Source organism: Chlorocebus sabaeus, chromosome 22, assembly GCF_047675955.1.
Source record: "Chlorocebus sabaeus isolate Y175 chromosome 22, mChlSab1.0.hap1, whole genome shotgun sequence".
Taxonomy (NCBI): domain Eukaryota; kingdom Metazoa; phylum Chordata; class Mammalia; order Primates; family Cercopithecidae; genus Chlorocebus; species Chlorocebus sabaeus.
Window position 1 is genome coordinate 44,295,872 of NC_132925.1, and position 24,113 is coordinate 44,319,984.

Below are 24,113 nucleotides of genomic sequence, written 5' to 3' on the forward strand. Positions count from 1 at the left end.
ATTGCCTGAGCTCAGGAGTTCAAGACCAGCCTAGGCAACATGGTGAAACCCCATCTCTAGTAAAATACAAAATAAATTAGCTGGGCAAGGTGGCATGCACCTGTAATCCCAGCTCCTTGGGAGGCTGAGGCATGAGAATCACTTGAACCCAGGAGGCAGAGGTTGCAGTGAGCCGAGATTGCGCCACTGCACTCCAGCCTGGGTGACAAAGCAAGACTCCATCTCTACAAAAAGGAAAGGAAGGGAAGGGAAGGGAAGAAGGGAAGGGAAGAAGGGAAGGGAAGAAGGGAAGGGAAGGAAGGAAGGATGGAGGGAGGGAGGGAGGGAGGGAGGAAGGAAGGAAGGAAGGAAGGAAGGAAGGAAGGAAGGAAGGAAGGAAGGAAGGAGGGAGAGAGGGAGGGAAGGAGGGATGGAAGGAGGGAAGGAGGGAAGGAAAAGAAAGGGAAGGAAGGAAGGGAAGGAAAAGAAGGAAAAGAAGGAAGGCCCACCCCTCTCTGAGCTCATCATTGGGTGACACACCGGCATAGTTCACTGGGCTCAGCATGGCCCCAGTGGACCCTGGCTAATAATCTTCTGCCCTTAGAGAAGAGACTGGCCAGGACTGAGCTCCTGTTTAGTCTACTTAGTGGCCTGGCATCCTGAGAATGTGCCCTACCTGCTTCAGCAAGACTTCTCGCCCTCTGGTTCTCCTACTTTGACAGCATTCATCTCTTCCTTGGGCCAGCCTTGTGGGTCATGGAAGAACATGGCCACGGCCAGGCTGTATTTGTGCGTGTGCTTTGGCCCCCTTTAGAAGAATTCACTTGTTTTGTCAATAGCCAGGTGGAGTTAGCAAAAGTTCAGAATCCAGATGGGAAAAAATAATGGCCTCACCATATCCATTGCAGAGGCGTATGTTTCCAGGGACTGGGTTCTTCTAGCATTCTTTTATGGAAGAGATTCCTGAGGTTCTTTTTTTTTTTTTTTTTTTAGACAGAGTTTCACTCTTATTTCTTGTTGCCCAGACTGGAGTGCAATGGCGGCTCACTGCAACCTCTGCCTCCCAGGTTCAAGCTGTTCTTCTGCCTCAGTCACCCGAGTAGCTGGGATTACAGGCATACGCCACCATGTCAGGCTGATTTTGTACTTTTAGTAGAGACAGGGTTTCTCCATGTTGGTCAGGCTGGTCTCAAACTCTCAACCTCAGGTGATCCGTCCGCCTCGGCCTCCCAAAGTGCTGGGATTACAGGCATGAGCCACCACACCAGGCCAATTCTTGAGGTTCTTGTAAGAAGGTAAAAGTTAAGATTTCCACCAGTTTTTTTTGTTTTTGTTTTGTGGAAGCAGGGTCTCACCATGTTGCTCAGGCTGGTCTCCAATTCCTAGCCTCAAGCAATTCTCCTGCACTGGCCTCCCAAAGTGCTGGGATTACAGGTGTGAGCCACCATGCCCAGCCTCCACAAAAATTTTTTTAACCCAATTACAAACCTGAAATGTCACTGGCCTGGAAATTCCAGACTTCAGCTTTTCAACTATGTATTGTCCCTATACCCACCAACAGTTTGCCTTGGAATGACTTAGATCTAATGCTTTATGTCCAGAGAATATTATGTAAGGTTTTTGTTGTTTTCGGTTTTTTTTGAGACAGGGTCTCGCTCTGTCACCCAGACTGGAGTGCAGTGGCTTGATTTCGGCTCACTGCAGCCTTGATCCCCCGGGCTCAAGCAATCCTTTCACCTCAACCTCCTGAGTCAGTGGGACTGTGGGCTTGTGCCGCCATGCCTGGCCGATGTTTTAATTTTTTTATTTTTAGCAGAGACAAGGTCTTGCTTTGTTGCCCAGACTGGCGTTGAACCTGAGCTCAAGCAATCCTCCCACTTCAGCCTCCCAAAGTGCCGGCCACAGCCATATGTTATTTTTTTACATAAATTTTATTGTGTATGTTTGAGGTTTACAACATGATGTTATGAAATACCCATAGATAGTAGAATGGTTACTGTAGTGAAGTAAATTAACATATCTGTCATGTCACACAGTTACTTTTTTGTGTATGTGTGACAAGAGTAGCTAAAATTTAGATTTTAATTAGTTAAATAAAATTTTGGTGGAAATCTAAATTAGTACCTAAAGAGTAGCTAAATGTATATATTTAACAAAAATTCCAAATACAATTTTATTAATGATAATCCTCATGTAGATTAGGTCTCTAGACCTGTTCATGCTACAGATTTGCTACTTTGTATCCTTTGAGCTACATACGCGTTTCCTAGTTGCCTTTTCCACCTTGCTGGTAACTACTGTTTTATTTTCTATCTGTATATATTTTTGTATTTATTTTGACCTTTTTAAAAAATATTTCACATATAAATGAGATCATGCAATATTTTTCTTTCTGTATCTGGCTTATTTCACTCAGCATAATGTCCTTCAGGTCCATCTGTGTTGTGCCAAATGGCAGGATCTCTTTTTTGTTTTTAATACTTTAAGTTGTGGGATACATGTGCAGAACATGCAGGTTTGTTACATAGGTATACACGTGTCATGGTGGTTTGCTGCACCCATCAACCCGTCATCTACATTAGGTATTTCTCCTAATGCTGTTCCTCCCCTAGCCTCCAAACCCCAGACAGGCCCGGGTCTGTGATGTTCTCCTCGCTGTGTCCATGTGTTCTCATTGTTCAACTCCCACTTATGAGTGAGAACATGTGGTGTTTGGTTTTCTGTTCCTGTGTTAGTTTGCTGAGAATGATGGTTTCCAGCTTCATCCATGTCCCTGCAAAGGACAAGAACTCATCCTTTTGTACGACTGCATAATATTCCATGGTGTATATGTGCCATATTTTCTTTATCCAGTCAATCACTGATGGTCATTTGGGTTGGTTCCAAGTCTTTGTTATTGTGAACAGTGCTGCAATAAACATACGTATGCATGTGTCTTTATAATAGAATGACTTATAATTCTTTGGGTATATACCCAGTAATGGGATTGTTGGATCAAATGGTATTCCTGGTTCTAGATCCTTGGGGAATCGCTACACTGTCTTCCACAATGTTTGAACTAATTTGCACTCCCACCAACAGTGTAAAAGTGTTCCTATTTCTCCACATCCTCTCCAGCATCTGTTGTTTCCTGACTTTTTAATGATTTCCATTCTAACTGGTGTGAGATGGTATCTCATTGTGGTTTTGATTTGCATTTCTCTAATGACCAGTGATGATGAGCTTTTTTTCATGTTTGTTGGCCACATAAATGTCTTCTTTTGAGAAATGTCAGTTCATATCCTTCACCCACTTTTTGATGGGGTTGTTTGTTTGTTTCTTGTAAATTCGCTTAAGTTTTTTGTAGATTCTGGATATTAGCCCTTTGTCAGATGGATAGATTGCAAAAATTTTCTCCCATTCTATAGGTTGCCTGTTCACTATGATGATAGTTTCTTTTGCTGTGCAGAAGCTCTTTAGTTTAATTAGATCCCATTTGTCAGTTTTGACTTTTGTTGCCATTGCTTTTGGTATTTTAATCATAAAGTTTTTGCCCATGCCAATGTCCTGAATGGTATTGCCTAGGTTTTCTTCTAGGGATTTTAGGTTTTGGGTTTTAAAAATGTTTAAGTCTTTAATACATCTTGAGTTAATTTTTGTTTAAGGTGTAAGGAAGGAGTCCACTTTCAGTTTTCTGCATATGGCTAGCCAGTTTTCCCAACACCATTTATTAAATAGGAAATCCTTTCCCCATTGCTTGTTTTTTAAGGCTGAATAGTATTTTTTTTTCTATCTCTCTCTCTCTCTCTCTCTCTCTCTCTCTCTCTCTGTGTGTGTGTGTGTGTGTGTGTGTGTGTGTGTATGTATTACAGATTCTTTAACCATTTGTCCATCAGTAACACTTAGGTGTTTCCATATCATGCTATTGTAAATAATACTGCAATGAACATGAGGGTGCAGATATTTTAAGAAAAGCTGACTTCATTACCTACCCAGAAGAGAAGTATATACCCAGAAGAGGGATTATTGGGTCATATGATAATTCTATTCTTAATTTATTCAGGAACCTCCATACTGTTTTCTACAATGTCTACACAAATCTACATTCCCACCAACATGTACTAGGGTTCCCTTTTTTTCACACCCTTGCCAGCATTTGTTATCTCTTATTTTTTATTTTTATTTTTTTTGCCACCTCCCTGTCTAGGAATTAAACCCCAATATGTTATTTTTTTCATAATAGCCATCCTAACAGTTGTGATATGCAAATTTTTATCAAAGAGGAGCAACTAAGAGGTGATTGGTTGGTGTGGTAGGTGGTACTGGACCAGCCAGCTTACCCATTGTCTCATCGCATGAGCTTTGATCCCTTCCCAAGAGTTACATAGCATATTTAATAAATTCTTGGAGTCCTCCTGTACACCAGGCTTTGAAATCAAGCATAGAATTTTCCTTATATGGAGCTCGCAGTCTCTAGGGTTAATGCTCAAAATCCTCTCCTCCCTGGACTGTTGGCAGTCATTTCCTCTCAGATTTTAGTCTAACATCTCTTGCTAGAGGGATCTTTCTTTTACTGGTTTGTGTGTGTGTGTGTGTGTGTGTGTGTGTGTTTTGTTTTTTTGTTTTTTGGTTTTTTTTTTTGAGACAGAGCCTTGCTGTGTCACCCAGTCTGGAGTGCAGTGGCGTGATCTCGGCTTACTGCAGCCTCCACCTCCCAGGTTCAAGTGATTTCCTGCCTCAGCCTCCCAAGTAGCTGGGACTACAGGCCTGCGCCACCACATCTGACTAGTTTTTGTATTTTTAGTAGAGATGGGGTTTCACCATGTTGGCCAAGCTGGTCTTGAACTCCTGACCTCAGGTTATCGGTCCGCCTCGGCCTCTCAAAGTGTTGGGATTACAGGCATGAGCCACTGCGCCCGGCCTCTTTTCCATTTTTTTTTTTTTTTTAATTAATAGTTCTTTTCTGACTAATAAAAGAAATATATGCTTATTCAAAAAAATTTGGAAAAATGACAACAGTATAAATATAAATCATCATCTAGACATATTCAGTGTTGAAATTTTGATATATTTTCTTCTAGACCCTTTTAAAAATAGTATAATTAATCATGGAATACTTAAAGTTTAAGTTCTGTTTCTCTTTACTATCACATCAGAGACATTGTCCCAAATTATGAAAATATCTTTGGAGCATTAAGACTGACATTTCTAAGTCTTAAAACATGTTATTTCCCTGCTCAAATTGTCCCCTCATTGGTCTTAGAAGGTAAAGTTTCTACTTCTTTATTTTTAATTTAATTTTTATTTTTTATTTAATAAAGATGGGGGTCTCGCTTTGTTGCCCAGGCTCGATTCAAACTCCTGAGCTCAAATGATCCTCCCACCACAGCCTCCCAAACTGCTGGCATTACAGGCATGAGCCACCATTCCCAGCCAAGTCTCTACTTCTGAATGCCATGCAGACAAGGTTCCTTATGATCTGATCCCTGCAAACTTCTCCAGGATTCTATTTTCACTCCTCACTCCCTCTTCCTTTAATACCTACTCACCCAGACTCACACACAGTTATTTGCCAACCCCCTTCCCTCACACTCTGTACTCTGCCCACACCAGGCTACTTTCAGGTTCCCAGGCTGCCCCCATGTCATTCGCTCTTTCACCCTATATTCACAATGCTGCTCCTGCCTGGAATGTGCTCCCATTGGCATATCCAGTGAAACTCTCCTTATTTATCTGTTCTCAGTTCGAGCATTGCCTCTTTCATTAAGTCTTTCATTTGCTTCTCCACCCCACCATAGAGCCACCTGCTCCTTTTGTTCATCCTCCATTGTACCCTGTCTCTCTACAAGAGACCCATTTTGGCTTAGATTATGGAGGCCAGGGAGCCTTGTCTTATTCATCCTTATTTCTCCAGCACTTTGCAAATATTTAGCATGTAGTAGATGTTCAATAAATATTTGCCTGAATTCAAATCAGTGGTTACAATACTATGTGATGAATGCCATGCAGGGAGTGTGAAAAGAGTGTTTATAGGTGCACAGAAGAGGGGCAGATTATGAGTATATGGTCTCAGATCCAGCGCCCAGGAAATGTGCTCATTTTAAATATGAGGATGACCTTCCTCCACACTTCATCACATATTTGAATCTATTTGCATTTCTATTCCCCATCCTTGGATCGACTATGGGAACATTTGTTGCTCTATCCCCATATACCTTTCCCTTTGTCCTCTGAGACTACTTGTGCCCTGAGCTCCAGGTGGGACAGAAGTCCTCACTGTGGCAGAAACCTGGCCACCACTGCCTGTTTTCTCCCAGGAGCAGAACAGACAATTTTAGGTCAGCTGTAGTTGCCCTTAGCTGTGGCTCAGTATCCCATCTCTAGCATAGGTAGCTAGGTCTTCAGAGGCAATCACTCTTGAATTATTACAAGCATTAAAATCAAACTCATTGTTTTAGGCAGACTACCTAGCATATAGCTTTAGCCAAATTCTTTCTTTCTCTTGTCCTTCTCTATCACTGTTGCCATCCCAGCAAGTCCTCCCCTAGAGATAACTTGGGCTACTTTGCTCATAGAACAGGTCAGGTAGGAGGAGATGGAAGTATTTCCCCATTTGACAGAATGGACTCCTCAGATGTTCTTTGTTCTGTAGAAAGGTTGAGAGTGGACCACAAGAAGTTGGATGCTCCATGGGAGTGCCTGTGGGCAGAGATACCACCCTGGGGCAAAGGGATGGACCTGTGAATGAACTTCAGCAGTATGTAATGGTCAAGTGAGCCTATAAACCAGGGCTTGTTTCCCAGGCATTGCAGTCACCATGCTACCACTCAACAGGCTGCAGAATAAAGGCTGAAACAGGACAGTGAGGAGAAGGAGAGGGCAAGTAAAAGGCATGTAATCAGATCAATCACCAGCTGGGCCCATCTGCCCGGGAGCCTGTCTCTGGTGATGGCACCAGGAGACATGTCATTGGAATGCCTGCCTGTGTGCTTGGTTGTCAAGCCTCAGCACCAGACACTTTCATTTCCTTAATGACAGGTTACAGATCCTGTATCTATAAATTGAGCTAAACCCTTCTTGACCTTTCCATATTTTTAGCCTATACTGCTGCTCTGGATATAACAACTTCCATGGCCGATTACTTGTTCTGTGAATACCTTTATCTCAAGTTAAAAGAAATTCTCTCTCAAATTTGAAGACCCTGTCTTCTTAGTTCCAGTTTCTAGTGTTGGTAACAAATTCATGTTTAGCCCTTGGCACATTTTGTCAGTTTGGGGGTGTGGGGGATGAAAGAAGTTTGGTGTCTCTGCTGTGTTATGTTTTTCAGATTCAAATCTTTATATTCTCCATCTTTTTTATAAAATGGACCAACAGGAACCTCATTGCTTTTTTATTTATTTCTCTGGACCTTTCTTTTCTACCTCTGTTTAGCCTATGTTAAAATAGAGCAACTAAGAGCATTGTGACAAATACTCCAAGTGCTTCTCACTGAAGGCCAGGCTGAAGCCTTTACTTCCTACTACCTTTTTGGACTGCATTTTTGAAAATCTTTGTGACTTTAACCTTAGGGCTAATGTTTTCAAAAACTACTAAATGAAGCTGTTTCTGTTAGCTGCAGTAGCTGGTTTAGACAGGCATCTTGTAAGGGCAGTTTAGGGCCAGGCATGGTGTCTCACACCTGTAATCCCGGCACTTTGAGAGGCTGAGGTGGGAGTATCACTTGAGCCCAGGAGTTCAAGACCATCCTGGGCAACGTAATGAGACCCCTGTCTCTACAGAAAAAAAAAAAAAAGATTAGCTGGATGTGGTGGTACATGCCTGTCCCAGCTATTTGGGAGACTGAGGTGAGAGGATTGCTTGAGCTTGGGAGGCCGAGGCTGCAGGGAGCCGTGATTGCACCACTGCACTCCAGCCTCGGCAATAGAGTGAGACCCTATCTCAAAAAGATAGATAGATAGATAGGTGGACGGATGGACAGGCAGATAGATAGATAGATAGATAGATAGATAGATAGATAGATAGATAGATAGATAGATAGATATTCTGGCTGTGTGCATTGGCTCATGCTTGTAATCCCAATACTTTGGGAGACTGAAGCAGGAGGATCACTTGAGCCCAGGAGTTCAAGACCAGCCTGGGCAACATAGTGAGACCCTGTCTGTAAAATAATAATAATAATAATAGTAAAGAATAGCCTTAGATTAGTCTCTCATTATTTGTTTTACAGTTGCCCAACTTGACCTTACTCTCCAGCCTTACTGTGTATCCACACTACTCCTGCCAATTTGCATAATGAAATGCTAAATGTCACTGTGTAATCCTTCTTCCAGGACACTTGTAAAAGTGTTAAGATTGACTCCATTTTGAGTATTTTTATTGTTAATAGTTCCATCCATGGGGACAGGGGAAAACCTCATCATCATAGGACATTTTTAACTTTTCAAAGGCTATTACAGCTATTATCTCTGCCTATTCCTTAGAAATCTGCAGAGAGGGAAGATTTAATTTGAAAACTGAGAAAAACTGAAGCATGGAACAATTTTAGCTATCTCACATAAATCATTCAGTGACTAGCAGATCTGGGATTCAAATTTAGGTTCTTTTACCCTTAGTTCCCTCTATATTACCACATTCGCCCTTTTCACTTGTTTTGTGTAACTGCATATTTGGTATAGAATTGCAATCATTATCATTACCTCTGGAGCTCTTACCTAGAGATAGTCACTTTGACAATTTCATTATGTCTGAGAAATTGGCAGCACATAGATGCCAAGTACATCCTGGTTGCCTGAGAAGGTGGCAGCTCTGGGCTCCCTGCTGCAGGAGGATAAAGTCTCTGGTCTCCTAATACTTCACTGTGGTTTGATGAGAACAGCCTTGGCTACTGATTTTCCATGTTGTCTATGGCTAGGCTGGGAGGACACAGGGATTCCAAATGACTTTTCAAAGTACACTTTTCTAAGGCTGTTTATTCTTTCTTTTCAGAGTCTAGAAGGAGGCTCATACCGGGGGAGCTTGAAAGACCCTGCGGGCTGCCCGAATGAGGGGATGGCCCCACCCACACCTCCTAGAAACCCAGAAGAAGAACAGAAAGCCAAGGCCCTGAGAGGCAGGATGTAAGTGGCTTCCCCAGCTTTCTCCCGGTGGTGCACACATGAGCGTGGTGAACAATGGGCAAAGGTTGGGGAGAATTCGAGAGGGGTTCCCCACGCTGTTTCCACTGACATCATTCATTCTAAGAGTCAGATCTGTGCAGCATAGCACTGATAAACATTGAGCCACTTCGGCACTGACTTGATTGAAGTTTAGGCTAAAGTATATTCTGTGAGATAGTAGCTACTACTGACAAACTGTGGTTATAGGTCTGTTAGAAATTTAAAACAAGGTGATAAAAGGAAAATGGTAAAGTTGAGGAAACTATGAGACTGTTACTGAGGGCCTGTAGAATCAGAGAATCTCTGACCGTGGCAGAAAGTCTGATAGTGGTCACCTAAGAAAACATTTCCCCAAATATGGGAAAGTTATATGTAGAGGAAGGAGCTGTTGTACCACCAAGCAGGTCCTGTCTCTGCTCCTTCTCCAAAGGTTTTAATTTTGCATCTGTTTCTGGGATTAGTTCCAAGAGAACTTCTTCTCCACTTTGAATAGTTAGTGGTAAAATTTAATTCATAGTGCAGGACAATCCCATGTTATGCAAGAGTTATCTATGTTGATATGAAGTCAATCTATTATTTGAGCTGATCAAGAATATACCAGATACCACTAGTACAAAAGCAGAACTCCTCAAAAACTTTCTTTTTTTTTTTTGAGACAAGGTGTTGCTTGGTCACACAGACTAAAGTGCAGTGGCATGATCATAGCTCACTGCAGCCTTGACCTCCTGGGCTCAAGGGATCCTCTCGCCGCAGCCTCCCAAGTAACTGGGACTACAGGTGTGCACCACCATACCTGGCTAATTATTTTATTTTCTGTAGAGATGGAGCCTCGCTTTGTTGCCCTGGCTGGTCTGGAACTCCTAGGTTCAAGTAATCCTCCTGCCTCAGCCTCCCAAAGTGCTGAGATTGCAAGCAGGATCCACCGCACTGGGCCAACTTTTGTTTTCTTGTTTAGGGTTTGGCTCTATGTTGGAAGCAGAGCTACTGATGAGTCTTAGACATAGCTCAGCATGTGAGAGATTATAAGCAGTAGCAAGAATTGGGGAGGCAGGTGTGAAAGGTCCCTCCCTGTTGTTAATTAGCCTGCTTCTCACTCTCAAATTCATCACTCCTTTAGCCTGGCCACAGACAGGAAAACTAGCAAAAATAAGTCAGACCAGGTCCTTCTGTTACCTGGAAATGTACAAAGTGTCTATTTATGAGTTTTTGTTTCCTAGGAAACAAAAGTGAGAACATCACAGTGAAGGCCTGGTGTGAAAGCAGGGCTATCATATCACTTCTTAGTGGAGATGAACAAGTGGCATGTAAATCCTGTAATTCCATATTTACCCACTCAGCTTTGTGAGTACTCAAGGGGAACCCGAAGAATTTGGTAAATGGGATAGAGGTTGAGAAATGCCATCCCCAAAGGGAAATTTCCTAGGACTTGCACAAAACTGAGTCTCCTTAGTTTCTCAGGTTGTTACACAGGTGAGGCCGTGTTGGAGCTGATGTCTTAGTCCTTTGTCAAGCCAAAACAAAGCTTAAGTCAGGAAGGTGACCTCTGAGGTGGCAGGTGACCCTGGGCAAAGCCAGTCACTACTCTTAGCATGTAGTTTGAACTGGCCTTTGAGCAGTCATTTAAGCCATTGTCCAGATACAATAGGCCACAAAAGTTTGCTGTCTCTTTTGCCCACTTCATTCATCTCTTCTCCCTCTTCTCATTCTTGCCAAAATCCACACCTCTTCACATCCTGAACTATCCTGGAAATACAACTGTTAGAGTATCTCATTCCTCTTACTATATCTCATCCTTGTTCTATCCTGCTGTACTTTATGGTCATGATGAAAGGGTGGTGTAGAGGTGTTTCACTGTTAACCATATGTGAGGCCAGAGGCTGAGGAGTGTAGAGAACCAAGACTCAATCCAGAAGATGGCAGCAGGGCATCAAAGGGTTAAATGAGAGCTCCACGGAGAAAAGATGAACACAAATAGTCATTTGTCCAGGAGAAGAAAAAAGTTGAGAATGGAGTTACTTGTCTTCAAGTTTTAGTCATTCATTCAACAAATACTGGTCTAACACCAGTTATGTACCATCAGTGGGATACATCACTGAATAAGACAAATAATAACAACAAAAGTCTTTGCTCTCATGGCAAGTTTAAATTCTAGTGGGAGAAATCAGACAATAAACAAAATAAATTATGTAGTATGTTGGAAACATGAAAAAGAAAAAAAAATAGAGCAGTGTAAGGGAGATCCAGAGAAAAAATGAGGCCATGTTGCCATTTTAAATGGCCCTGGCATTTGCACAAAGACTGGGGAAGGTAAGGAATTAGCCATAGAGAAAAAGTGTTCTCGAGAGAGAGAACAGCCGGTGCAATGAATCTAAGAGCTTTTCTATGGAAGACCAGCCATTCCCTGTCCCTGTGAAAGGAGGTTAGAAGTGGTTCTAACGTGTAGCTGAAATAATTTTAGTTGGACCAAAGAATAACATTTGTTTGTAAATAACTTCTACTAATAAGAACTTACCATGAAAAACATGCCTTGTTGTCAGTTCATTTGGCAATTAATTGTGCACTGCCTTGCGATGCCTACAATTTAAATCCCTGATATCACTTTTCAGAATGTCTTTTAATACGTCGTGGTCTCCCCAGGTACTTCATTAACCCTTCAAGGGAAAAGATGACAGGTCCACTAGCAGCACCTAATACAGTTCCCTTCTCTAGAGGCTGAGAAGCCAAAGATAGTCCTCATCTGTCAGCAAATAGCTTAGGATAAAAATATCGCTTGGAGACAGAGAGCTGGACTTCATCTCCAGGGGGCCCTCCCAGCCCCACATTCCCACTCTAACTTTCCTGTGGGTTTTCTTTTGCCACTTTCTACTAGGCAGTAACTTGGGCCATGGTAAAGATATATTTAAATGCTTTTATTTGGCCTTGCCATTTCCTTCCTGTGGCCTAAAACACATGATTGTCTGTGCTGGAGAGGGAGCCGTTGGAAGTGCTGGGTGCACTGATAAAGAAGCGTGTGTTCCTCTGCTTCCTCCCCATTGCCCAGAGGCCCCAGCCCCAGGAATGTGGTGGCTTCTGGGGCTATACAGAGCAAGAATTTCAGATGAATTGCTTCCTGGGTTCAAAATGGTTACCACCCTTGTGCTGGGGTCCCACTTTGACATCTCGGAACTTTATCCCTTCTGCTACTTGGGCCCAAAATGCAATTGTGTGGTCCCAGGCAAAACTCGTTCCAATCAGATTGGAAGAGTTTGACTCCAGTAGGTTGCACAGCACCACCCTGCCCCTGTGCTCAACTATTAGCATTTTATGTAAAGCTCTTTAGCGTCTGGACAAAAGACAGAAAGAGTGTTTGGGTTTGAGGCTTCAGGGACTCCCAAGAGCCAGTCAGAGTAGTTTAACAGGCAGTGGGCTGCTGGGAAAGAGCATGGTTTTTGGACTCTTACACAACTGGGTTCAAATCCTGGCTCTGCTACTCACTTTATAATCATGGTCAGGCTACCTAATCTGTCTGTCTCCGCATTTTCATTTATATAAAATAGGCTTTACAATACCTACCTTATTATAAGCATGGGAAAACCCAGATGAAGGGAGTGGCACATAGTGTGGTAGAAAGAATTAACAAGAAAGAAACCAAGAGAGCAAATGTCCTTGTAATTGTTAAATCCTGCATCCTGGAGAAGGTAGGGATGCATTAAAGGTATGATTTTGGTGTGTCTGCAGTCCATCTTTCTGGCCTTGACTGGAGATCTTCCAGGCCAGTTACCACGGGTACCTATCTGAATAATTGCAACTTCCATATCTTAAAAGCTTCATTTGGTATCTATCCTTGTCTTGGAGGACTTACAAGTTGGTAATCAAATTGTCTTTCTCCTCTTGTTAAGTGAAGAATGGAGCTGAAATGAAGGAAGAAAAGTCTCATCTTGATCCCCCGCCGACCCTGGCCTCAAAGCTTTCAAAACTCAGTTTTGCCAAAATGGTTGTCATTCTTTCTGCCCTCTGTCTATATAATTGTTCAGTTGTAGGTGAGGGAGAAACACGTGAAGAACAGAAAGAAGAATGCTAGGTGCTGAGCGTCATTTTTTGTGTGACTATTGTATGTCACCTGGGGACATCCTTTCTGGCCTTGGTGTCCTCAGCCCTTCAATAGGGCCTCCTGTAGGGAAAGCATCCGTAAGCATCTTTCCCAGGAGATAAATGTGGGTGTTTTAGGGGGTCTTGTCATAAAGGTGCCAAAGTAACTTTTCTGTGAACTTAAGTGAAGATTTTTGGCTTAACAATGAAGAGGAACACTCATTGTTCTTAATCTCCTGCTCAGGTTTGTCCTGAATGAGCTGGTACAGACAGAGAAAGACTATGTCAAGGATCTGGGCATTGTGGTGGAGGTAAGTAGAGGGTTCCAGGTGGGTCTGTGGTCACCCAGCCAGGAGCACATTGGACCCTACCTAGGCCGAGGTGTTTTAATCTGATGGTTACATGTACTTTACTGTCTGAGCACTTGCAGAAATGAAAATAAAAATGGTAATAAGTGAATATGTAGGCAATATTTTTCTTTTCCCCTTGAAATAAGCTATTTAGAGGGAGGTAGAGGCCCGAATGTTATAGCATTTCGGGGAGCCTCTTGGTTAGAGTGGAACTCATTCCACTTTGTTTTAGGTGACCAAGCTATTGTCTTAAGAGCTTTTCTTTGATGTTTAACTATGTGGACATATATTCTTCAGAGCTATGAGCCACATAGGCATAAAACAGGTCATTCTTAGTGGAATCTTAGGGCTTATACATTTCCGTAGATTTTAAGGCTAAGTGTTATAGCTAGCAAAAACACAGATAAAAGGAAAACCCACCAATGAGCAAGGTTGACAGGTCCACAGTTAAGAGCCAACTTGGTAGTAAATTAAACAACTCTAGCTCTGTAGGGATTCACTTACAAGGAACTTAGACACTTGGATGAAAAAAAAAAAAAAACCTGAGAAAATAAATGGCTAATTTGAGTGACTTAGAGCCCTGTTGTTAATCATCTTGAAAGAACATGAAGTCTAAAAATTGTATGCCTACATTGCCTGCTGCTTCCTTACATTTGGCCTGAGTCCCCATCCTGTGAAATCTGCTGACTTAGGGTTTTGTATTTGCTTTCCTGAACCTTGGATAAACAGATTAACCAGGCATATAGAAGACCTGAACTTTGACTTATGGGAAGTTATTCTTGTCTTTTTGTGGGGCTGGGAGGGTGGAAGAGGTACAGCAGCTTCCATACGCAGTCCAGCCCAGGAGTAGAGGACGAGGGAATCTGGAGACTGGGAGGCTGAACCGCAGGGAACTCAGACATCAGCGATGCAATTATGGGACAAGTCTTCCAACACCCAGGTGCCTGGGTTTTCTTGTCTGTCAGATGGAGATAATGCTACCTGTCCAACCTCCAAACCTGATGTTAAACCAAAAATGAAATTCTATATGATCACATTTTATAGACTATAAAGTATTAGCATATTAAGACTTACTTCTAGGCCAGATGTATCTAATTCTGAGCCTTTACAGACCTGATTAACTTGGATTGGGAGAAGGAAGAGGGACAGCTTATTGTTTTCTTCTGTGCTCTGCTTTCTTAAGGGGACTGGAGACAAAGAAGGGGATCCTGAAACTCATAAAAGTTTTGTCCTTTGCTCTGCACCGGGGGTAAAAGACCTGGTTGAATAGTGAGAAACCATAGAAGCATTTGTCCTCAAACTCACGCAGAGAGTGTGGGCTCGCAGGGGTGCTGTGGTGTGTGGCACGGCCCAGAAAGCTTTCCTCTGAAAATATGCTACTAACCACTGCCTTTGCTGCTGCAGGGCTTCATGAAGAGAATAGAAGAAAAGGGTGTCCCTGAGGATATGCGAGGAAAGGACAAAATCGTGTTTGGAAATATTCATCAGATTTATGACTGGCATAAGGAGTAAGTGTTAATGCTGCCCCGAGGATCCAGTGTCCTGGGAACCCAGGACTTGCGTCCTCTTCCTGCATCTGACTCAAGGGGTGGGGCTTAGGGGAGAGTCTTCTGTCACTCATCTTAATATTGAGAAATAATACAGTTCTGAATAATGTGGCTTCCTTCTCTTATCCCCTTTCTCCTTTTAGTTTTTTCCTGGCGGAACTGGAAAAGTGTGTCCAGGAGCAAGACAGATTGGCACAGCTCTTTATTAAGCATGTGAGTGTCTCCCATCACTTCCTCCCCAACTCCTTCACTAGGCTCATTTATATTCATTTTAAAATCCTGGCCAGGCACAGTGGCTCACACCTGTAATTCTAACACTTCAAGAGGCCAAGGTGGGAGGATTGCTTGATCCCAGGAATTGAGACCAGCCTGGGCAACATAGCAAGGCCCCCATCTCTACAAAGAATTTAAAAATTAACCAGGATTGGTGGCACATGCCTATAGTCCTAGCCACTTGGGGGCTGAGGCAGGAGGATCGCTTGAGCCCGGGAGGTCAAGACTGCAGTGAGCCATGATGGCCCCACCCTGCACTCCAGCCTGGGTGACAGGGCGAGACCCTGTCTCAGAAGAAAAATAAATAAAATTTCTTCTCTTCTGCTCTTCCTGGACTGACTTTCCTTCTCAGCCCTCTCTGAGTTTTTTTGTTTGTTTTTTTGACCACCATGGTGATTTGGAAAGTGGCTCTTGCCCACCATATTTATATCCCTGATATTCAGCTGCCTTGGTGCCTCCGCAGGTGCGCCTTTGTCCTTCGTTCACATGGAGGCCAGCACGGCACTCTGCGATTGAACAAAAGGCACAAGGTGCCTGACTGTCCGCATGTCTCTCTCTGTTCTTTCAGGAACGGAAACTGCACATCTACGTGTGGTATTGTCAGAATAAACCGCGCTCAGAGTACATCGTTGCTGAGTATGACACCTACTTTGAGGTAAGCTGTGCAGGCTTTGCTGAACTAGGATGGGAGGAAAACTCGGGCCAAGACCGCCACTTTCAGAAATACCAGACATCATCCATCCATAGGTGACCCCCACACAGCATCGATGACCCCTTCATGGCAGGAATAGCTGCCTCAACAGAGAAAGCAGCTTCTTAGCTAAATTCTCATAAGCACCTTCGCTTGAGAGGAGCTGAGGTGGCCCAGTCTGGGTTGTCATTTGAGAAGCCCCTATTTGCAGAATCAGCCTGAACACAGAGACGGTTTGAGAAGCTCCAGTTCTTCTTAAGTGACCCTGGAGCAGATTGTACCCACCAGTCCCCCAGAGACCACTTACTGAGGAGCCTTCTGTTGGTTGAAGGGGTTGCAGCCACTTCCTAGTCTCTAGCCTGGAAGGATTGATTTTGCGGGCAGAAAGGCAGCACCATCACTTAGAAAGAGCGCTCAGCTGAGTGTTGGGAGATCTAAGTTTAGGGCCCTGCTCCATAGGCTTGTGTGTCAAGGAGAAGCCCCTTTTCCCTGCCTTTGCCCTAAAGCAGTGGAGAGAATAAGGCCCCTCCAGCTTGTCTCCCAGGACTGGGGTGAAGACCAAGGTGTGGAAGTACTCACTGTAAAAGCATGGGAGGAAGGCAGGAAGCCAGTGGTGATGTGTGTTATGTGTTGTTCATAACAAGCGAACAGTCCTCTAGGCAATTTTACCTCTCACATTGCTTAAAGATTCTTCAGCTTCATTGGAAAACATGCAGACCTGTCTTCCATGCCTTTGAACCCTGATTCAGAGCACCCCAGTTCTTCAGTTCCTTTTTCTTCTAATATTGCTGCCTGTGTTTCAGGAGGTAAAACAGGAGATAAATCAGAGGCTGACACTGAGTGACTTCCTCATCAAGCCCATTCAGAGAATAACAAAATACCAGTTGCTCCTCAAGGTAAGAAGCTGGGAACCTGGGTCAGGGCTAGAGAAGGGTCCCTCAGGCTCAGAGCAGGTTAGCGTAGTGCTAGGCATTCTGCCTCCACCACACTGTCCCAAAGGACTGTGAACTGTGGGAGGGGTGGTAGGGACGTGGGAACTTTTATCTGACTGCTGGTTACTCCATCAGCTTTGCCCCCAGATAAACTGCATGACTGTTCTTCCTGCCCTTAAGGTGGCAGGTTGTTACTTCATTTTCCTTTTTCAATTCACATTCTTACTTTGTCTCAATCATTGACTTGATACCTTTAAAAAATAATAAAAATGTAAAATCAGAGTGAACTGCAAGGGAGAAAGAAAGGGAAAGGCAAGGCTTTAGAAACCTTAGATTAGTAACACCTAAAATTTGATTTTATATATATATTTTTTATATATAAAATCAATATATTTTTTATATGATCAATATATATTATCAAATATTATATATATGTTTATTTATATTTGAGGCAGGGTCTCACTCTGTCATCCAGGCTGCAGTGCAGTGGCACTGTCATAGCTCACTGCAGCCTCAAATGCCTGAGCTCAAGCAATCCTCCCTTCTCAGCCTCGCACGTAGCTAGGACAACAGGTGCATGCCATCATGTCTGGCTAATTTTTTATTTTTTCGTAGAGACAGGGTCTCACTGTGTTGCCCAGGCTGGTCTCAAACTCCTGGCCTCAAGCAATCCTCCCACCTCGGCCTCCCAAAGTGTTGAGATTACAGGCATGAGCCACTGTGCCCTGCCTAATTATATTTTAAACAATGGCTTGACTTGATTCATCTTGTGGAACTTAGAGGCTAAATAGGAAAGAGAGACTTAACTTTCCTTTCTCTCCTTTCTTGTCATAATCCCCCTTTCCTTCCGTCTTCCCTCCCTCTCACTCTTCCTTCTCCCATAGCTTTGAAATTTTGAGGCTGAGTGCAGTTGCTCACATCTGTAATGCCAGCACTTAGGGAGACCGAGGCAGGTGGATCACCTGAGGTCAGAGTTCGAGACCAACCTGGTCAACATGGCAAAAACCCGTCTCTACCAAAAATATAAAAATTAGCTGGGTGTGGTGGCACTCACCTGTAATCCCGGCTACTCAAGAAGCTGAGGCAGGAGAATTGCTTGAACCTGGGAGGCGGAGGTTACAGTGAGCCGAAATCGCACCACTGCACTCCAGCCTGGGCAACAGAGTGAGACTCTGTCTCAAAAAAAAAAAAAAAAAAAAAAAGTAAGAAAAGAAAAAAGAAAAAGAAATTTTGAATATTCTGGGAGTTTTCTGTCTGTTATTACATCTTACATGACTCATAATTTCATTTCTCAGCTACTCTAAACCATTGCACCTCTGCTGGGAAGGAAAGTCTCCAGGGTGTTACTGTATTTTTATGATAAGTTGTTTCCCCGCTGTTTTACTAATTTTACCCCTTCCCACACTCCCCTGCTTCCCCTACTTGTTAGGACTTCCTGAGATACAGTGAGAAGGCTGGTTTGGAGTGCTCAGATATCGAGGTGAGTTTTCTGCTTGTAATGCTTGCTGTTCTTAGGGGCCATATTGGTTATCTCTCTCTAGAGGGGAAAAGATTGTCTCAGGAAGACCATGGATCCAGGTGCATCCCTCTCGGACAGTAAGAGGCTCTTGTAAACAGCTTTGTACCTGCTTGAGGAATGGCAAGTGTTAACACAGTGTTTCCTAGAACTCGATAACGTCTGTCCTGGGGTGGACTACAGCTGAGCCCCACTGGTGTTCTTTAGGTTCCTGGTGACACATAGTAGGAAAGGGTAGCCCCTTAATATCCTTCAGAGATTAGATGTAAGTTGCACAAAAGCCTCAGTATGCAATTTTATTCGTGAAGGCAAGTATTATTTGAGTCAAACATATATATTTATATATAATCAATATATATTATCAAATATTATATATATTTATTTATATTTGAGGCAGGGTCTCACTCTGTATTCCATTTTCACCTCCCTATCCAAACCCTGTAGACTACTTCCAAGTGAAGTCCTTTGAGACAATGTCACCATGGGATTATTTTAAGCCAGAGAGGTTACAGACCATTCTGACAGATTATTTTAGTTTAAGACCTCTAGTGGCTCACAAGCCAGGCTAAGCTGTTGCCTGGGCAGCCAGGAAGCAACAGAGAGAAGAAAGAAAATCTGAGAAGGCAAGGGAATTGATGAACAAAAACAGGAAGGTAGGGAAAGGAGGAGCTGAGTAATATTCCCCCAACATATGCTCAGTGACTGACGTGGAGCCCCTGTGCTGAGGACCAACACCCGCTCTCTGGAACAGAAAGCCCCATACTCTCTGAGTGGACAGCAGGCACCAGCGTCCCTTCCTAGAATAAAGGAGCCACCAGAGATGAAGTCCCTGTTTTCCAGCACTGAATTACCAAGAGCTTCCTGCCTGAGTGCTGTTCCCCCTCCTGAGTGACGATTGTTCTTTCCCACAGAAAGCAGTGGAGTTAATGTGCCTTGTTCCCAAACGTTGCAATGACATGATGAATCTAGGACGTCTGCAGGGCTTCGAGGTGAGTCTTTAAGAATGCGTCTAAGCCCACTCTCTCCAGGACAGTAGAAGTCTAAGCTGTTGTGGCTTCCTCCCTCCGAAGCCCTGTGTCCTGCGTCTGCCTCCTTCATTCACTCATCACTATGCCTTCATGCCTGGGCCCCTCTGGTTCACAGTCCTGGAAGATGCATCTCTTTAGGAAGTCCAGCAGTAGGGAGGTCATAAGAAGTTACAGAGCATTTGGCCAAACCAAAGTCAGAATTCCAAGGAGATTGGAAAGCCCCAGAGTTCTTTTTTTTTTTTTTTTTTTGAGATGGAGTTTTGCTCTCGTTGCCCAGGCTAGAGTGCAATGGTGACACAACCTCTGCCTTCCGGGTTCAAGCGATTCTCCTGCCTCAGCCTCCCAAGTAGCTGGGATTACAGGCATGCGCCACCATGCCTGGCTAATTTTTTGTATTTTTAGTAGAGACAGGGTTTCTCTATGTTGGTCAGGCTGGTCTTGAACTGACCTCAGGTGATCCCTGCCTCGGCCTTCCAAAGTGCTGGGATTACAGGCATGAGCCACCACTCCCAGCTGTTTCCTTTTTTTTTTTTTTTTTTTTTTTTAAATAAGCACATCAATCATATTCTATTAGGGCTCACTTGCATGACTACTTCACTTTAACTTGATTGCCTCTGTAAAGACCCCATTTCCCAATAAGGTGACATGCTGACATTCTGGCACTTTAGGGGCCAGGACTTCAACATAGGAATTGATGAGGGGCATGGAAGGAGAGAAAACACAATTCAGCCCATAACAGTGAACCTTTGAAGAGCAAATTGACTTTCTAATTTAAACTGAATAACTGACTGTTATTAATGTATATCCAAACCTAATAAATCAGCCACACATAATATGTTTTTAAGATTAATATGATAAAATTGGAACTGACACAATTATTGATTGGTACCTAGTAGTTGTTGATCCCTTTAGAGAAAGATGTGTATCTTCTATTTCCCAGCGGTTCGAAACCTAAGCTTTCATTACCCCTTTTTTGGGGCAAAGGGATTCCTAGAATTTGAGATAACTAAGAAATAAATGGCTTGTTTTTTTTCTGGCTACACTGGAATGGAATAGATACAAGACAGATATATAGTTGACTCATACTCATACCACTGTATGAGTAATTTAGGGGATAATGTATTTAAGTTTGGGTACATGCATTGGATTCATGACATTGTTGAGCCAAATTCTCTTCCCCTCCTTGCCCTTCCAGCCCATCCCATGTGTCCCTGTCTGGTTTTCATGCTTTGCTGTGACAGGAACTATGTGGACGGTTTTCTTTGCTGTGCATTTTTCATAAGCTCTTGATCTTCCAAAGCAGGCCGGAGGCATTAGTGTAAGCAGGGTTACTCGGCAGACACACACTGAGTTCTTAACCATTTTTCTTCAGTCATTCTGGGTGGAGTTTTATACTTTTTCCCTTGGCATTACATCAGGTCTGAGGCTATACTGAACAAACCAAGAGATCCCTTTTGCTCTTCAACCTTGAAGACCCCATGTTTTCTGAACAGGAGACTAACTGTGCTTCTCTGGGTCTCTGGAGGAAGTGACCACCGGCAGGAGTGGCATCTGATTGTGCTGTCTGCCCCAAGCTAAACTTCACAGGAGCTATGTTGTACATGTGCATGTGCGTGTGTGTGTGTCCATGTAAGGGCACACACAAGCACGGAATCAAGCTTTTAAGTGAAGCATTGCTCTCTCCTGTTTTTGTCAAGCCACCAGAACCTGCTTTTGGCATTCCTTCAGCTAACTGGGAAGGACAGTGAGCGTGTGTCTATTCCCTCAGCCCATGGCTTTGGGCTTCAGAGAAGTTAGAGCCTCCTCTTTTAAATTCCCCCCCACTTTCAAATCCTTTGGCTTTCCCTTTGATGCTGGCCGAGCTATAAGCCATGATAGGTTCTTATGTAATATTAATAGAGCTTTCCTGGCTAGCTGGTCACTGGCTTAATACTAACTTTGGATCAGGGTAGAGATAAGCCTGTTTGGCTGCTGACATTGGCAGTAAGGAGCCATGATCCAAGCAGAGGGCGGGCACTTCTCAGGAACACACAAGAAAAATAACCCCTCTGCTGGGTAGTGTTTGGAATAAGGCATCACATGAAGGGAATGGCCACATTTGCGCCGAAGGACAGAGTTGTCGCCTGAGAAGGAGTACCTGCATTTCAGAGGAGGCCCTCAGATTGCTCTCTCTGATGTCCGGGTCTTCTTGTTGCAAAGCAATAGAAATGCAAGGTGCTCTGACAGAGTCTGGGGAGACTTTCTGGGTTGGGCCATATTCCCTTTGAAGCTGTGAAGATGTCTCTGAAAATCTCATTAGAAACTGACAAACCAAATAGGTTCTACCTCCTCAGTTAGGTGTCAGGTGGCCTAGTAGCTAGAATCATTTTTATTTTTATTTTTTTATTTTATTAATTTTTTAAAATTAATTTATATGTATATTTATTTTGATACAGAATCTCGCTCTGTTGCCCAGGTTGGAGTGAAGTGGTGTAATTTCGGCTCACCACATGCTCTGCCTCCCAGGTTCAAGTGATCTTCGTGCCTCAGCCTCCCAATAACTGGGACTACAGGCACACACCACCACACCCAGCTAATTTTTATATTTTTAGTAGAGATGGGATTTCGCCATGTTGGGCAGGCTGGTCTTGAACTCCTGACCTCAGGTAATCCACCTGCCTTGGCCTCCCAAAGTTCTGGGATTACAGGCGTGAGCCACCGCACCTACCCTGGAGTCATTTTTAGAAGAATCACAGAACCCAGAAAAGTATCTACCAGCTTATAAAATGTGGAGATCTATCTATAGTACCCCAACTTTACCTGTTGGCCTATAACTAGAAACTAAGATCGCAGAATTTCCCCATCCTAAAATAATTGAAGAAGAGAGGGGAGTGACTTATCAGAATATTTGTGGTCCTGCCTTCATCACTTCCCTTGTCTACAGGTGAGTCCAAGGTTGGTGGCCATGAGAATGCCCTTGGTCCTTGGCCCACACTGCAAAGGAACCAGGCAGGCACAGTTCTCAGAGCTCTGAGGATGGAAAGGCCACTTGTAGCTCCGAGTGTCACCTACTTTCCATTGTCCTTTCAATAAAAAACAAGAAGGACCAGGATTATGACTTTTCTGCTAATAATATTACCTTCCTGCCTTCTGGCATTTGCCTGGAGCTGTTTCTCAGGGGTTCCACAGCTTGCTTTCCCTTTCCCTCCAGGGCCCTTGTGTGAGCAAGAAAGTGGCCAAGGTTGGCCCCTGGATGAGTGAGTGGGTCCCAATTCAGTCTCTTCCTAGAGCCCTTAGGATTTTGATGTCAGATCTGTTGTCCATATCCCCAGATGGGGAGGTTCTGTGGACCCAGAGGGCAGTGGTCATCTCCCCATTTTTCATTCACTTCACCCCAGCCCCTCTTTCCTTCAGGGCACCCTGACTGCTCAGGGGAAGCTGCTACAGCAGGACACATTCTATGTGATTGAGCTGGATGCAGGCATGCAGTCCCGGACCAAAGAGAGGCGCGTGTTCCTCTTCGAGCAGATTGTCATCTTCAGTGAACTGCTCAGGAAGGGATCCCTCACCCCTGGCTACATGTTCAAAAGGAGTATCAAGGTGAGGATCCCAATGGTGATATGAAGGGGCAAGGAAGAGCCCAGTTCTTGGGAGCTGCTTCCCTAAGACAAGGCACTGGAGTTGTGACATCCAGAACCATGAAGCTCTTTCGGCTAATAACCTTCGGTCATGGAGGTTGAACGACAGTGATTATCTGTGAGCTGAAGTGACAGGCTGAGCCAGTCTCCAGCATGATCCTGCAGGTTCCCTGGGACCGTGTCACTCACCCAGAGACAAAAACCTAAGTACTGTCCTGCTAGATCCGGGGCAAAATTTGGAAGCTTGTCCTGAAATAGAAACTTTGAGGAACAGTAATATGTTGCTGATTTTTAAAAAATCTCTTAAATATAAAAAGGATCAACTTGTTTTCTTCCAGATGAATTACTTGGTCCTGGAGGAGAATGTGGACAATGATCCCTGCAAGTTTGCACTCATGAACAGAGAGACTTCTGAGAGGGTCATTCTGCAAGCCGCCAACGCTGACATCCAGCAGGCCTGGGTGCAGGACATCAATCAAGTCTTAGAAACACAGCGAGACTTTTTGAATGGTGGGTGCTGGGCTTGGTTTCTTGCAGGGCCATGTCAGGGGACTCCACAACTTCTGAGCTTCCTTGGGTCTGGGTTCATGGTGAGTTATGAACCCAGATCACGTTTTATGGAACTCCAACTTTGTAGTTTTCAGAAACACTTTTGAATTTTTCTGAATCTGAATACACAAGAACAGATAGGGTATGGAAAAGAAGCTCCATCTTTCTGATAGAAGAGATTTCGCTTATGGGACACAGGATATATGTCTTGTTGCCATCACTACCGCCTGGTACTAATTTGGGCAAAAGTCTGAGGTAGGCATATCCTCTGTGTCTAAGGGGCCAGGGCCGGCTAGAAATGACATGTGTTTTTCCACTTTTCATAGCTTCTCTAGTGTTAACTAGAGATAAATGAGAGTTTGGCCAATCAGTTCAAATCCCTCCTCTGCTCCCAACAGTGTGAGAGCCTAAATAAGCCATGTTGCTAGC

The 24,113-nt window shown here is 43.7% G+C and overlaps 1 protein-coding gene across 24 annotated transcripts in view; it reads left to right on the forward strand.

The window, feature by feature from the left end:
• KALRN (kalirin RhoGEF kinase) overlaps window positions 1–24,113 on the forward strand; it is a 697,103-nt gene that overhangs the window by 612,280 nt on the left and 60,710 nt on the right. For 23 of the 24 annotated variants that reach the window (XM_073009778.1, XM_073009779.1, XM_073009785.1 and 20 more), the window contains 10 exons: window positions 8,944–9,074; window positions 13,426–13,492; window positions 14,936–15,039; window positions 15,222–15,291; window positions 15,920–16,006; window positions 16,846–16,938; window positions 18,404–18,454; window positions 19,402–19,479; window positions 22,912–23,097; window positions 23,474–23,645. In XM_073009778.1, coding sequence (XP_072865879.1) covers window positions 8,944–9,074; window positions 13,426–13,492; window positions 14,936–15,039; window positions 15,222–15,291; window positions 15,920–16,006; window positions 16,846–16,938; window positions 18,404–18,454; window positions 19,402–19,479; window positions 22,912–23,097; window positions 23,474–23,645 — 1,039 coding nt within the window. Of the gene's footprint in view, window positions 1–8,943; window positions 9,075–13,425; window positions 13,493–14,935; window positions 15,040–15,221; window positions 15,292–15,919; window positions 16,007–16,845; window positions 16,939–18,403; window positions 18,455–18,489; window positions 18,571–19,401; window positions 19,480–22,911; window positions 23,098–23,473; window positions 23,646–24,113 lie in introns of all 24 variants that reach the window. The other variant, XM_038002475.2, reaches the window with a different exon arrangement.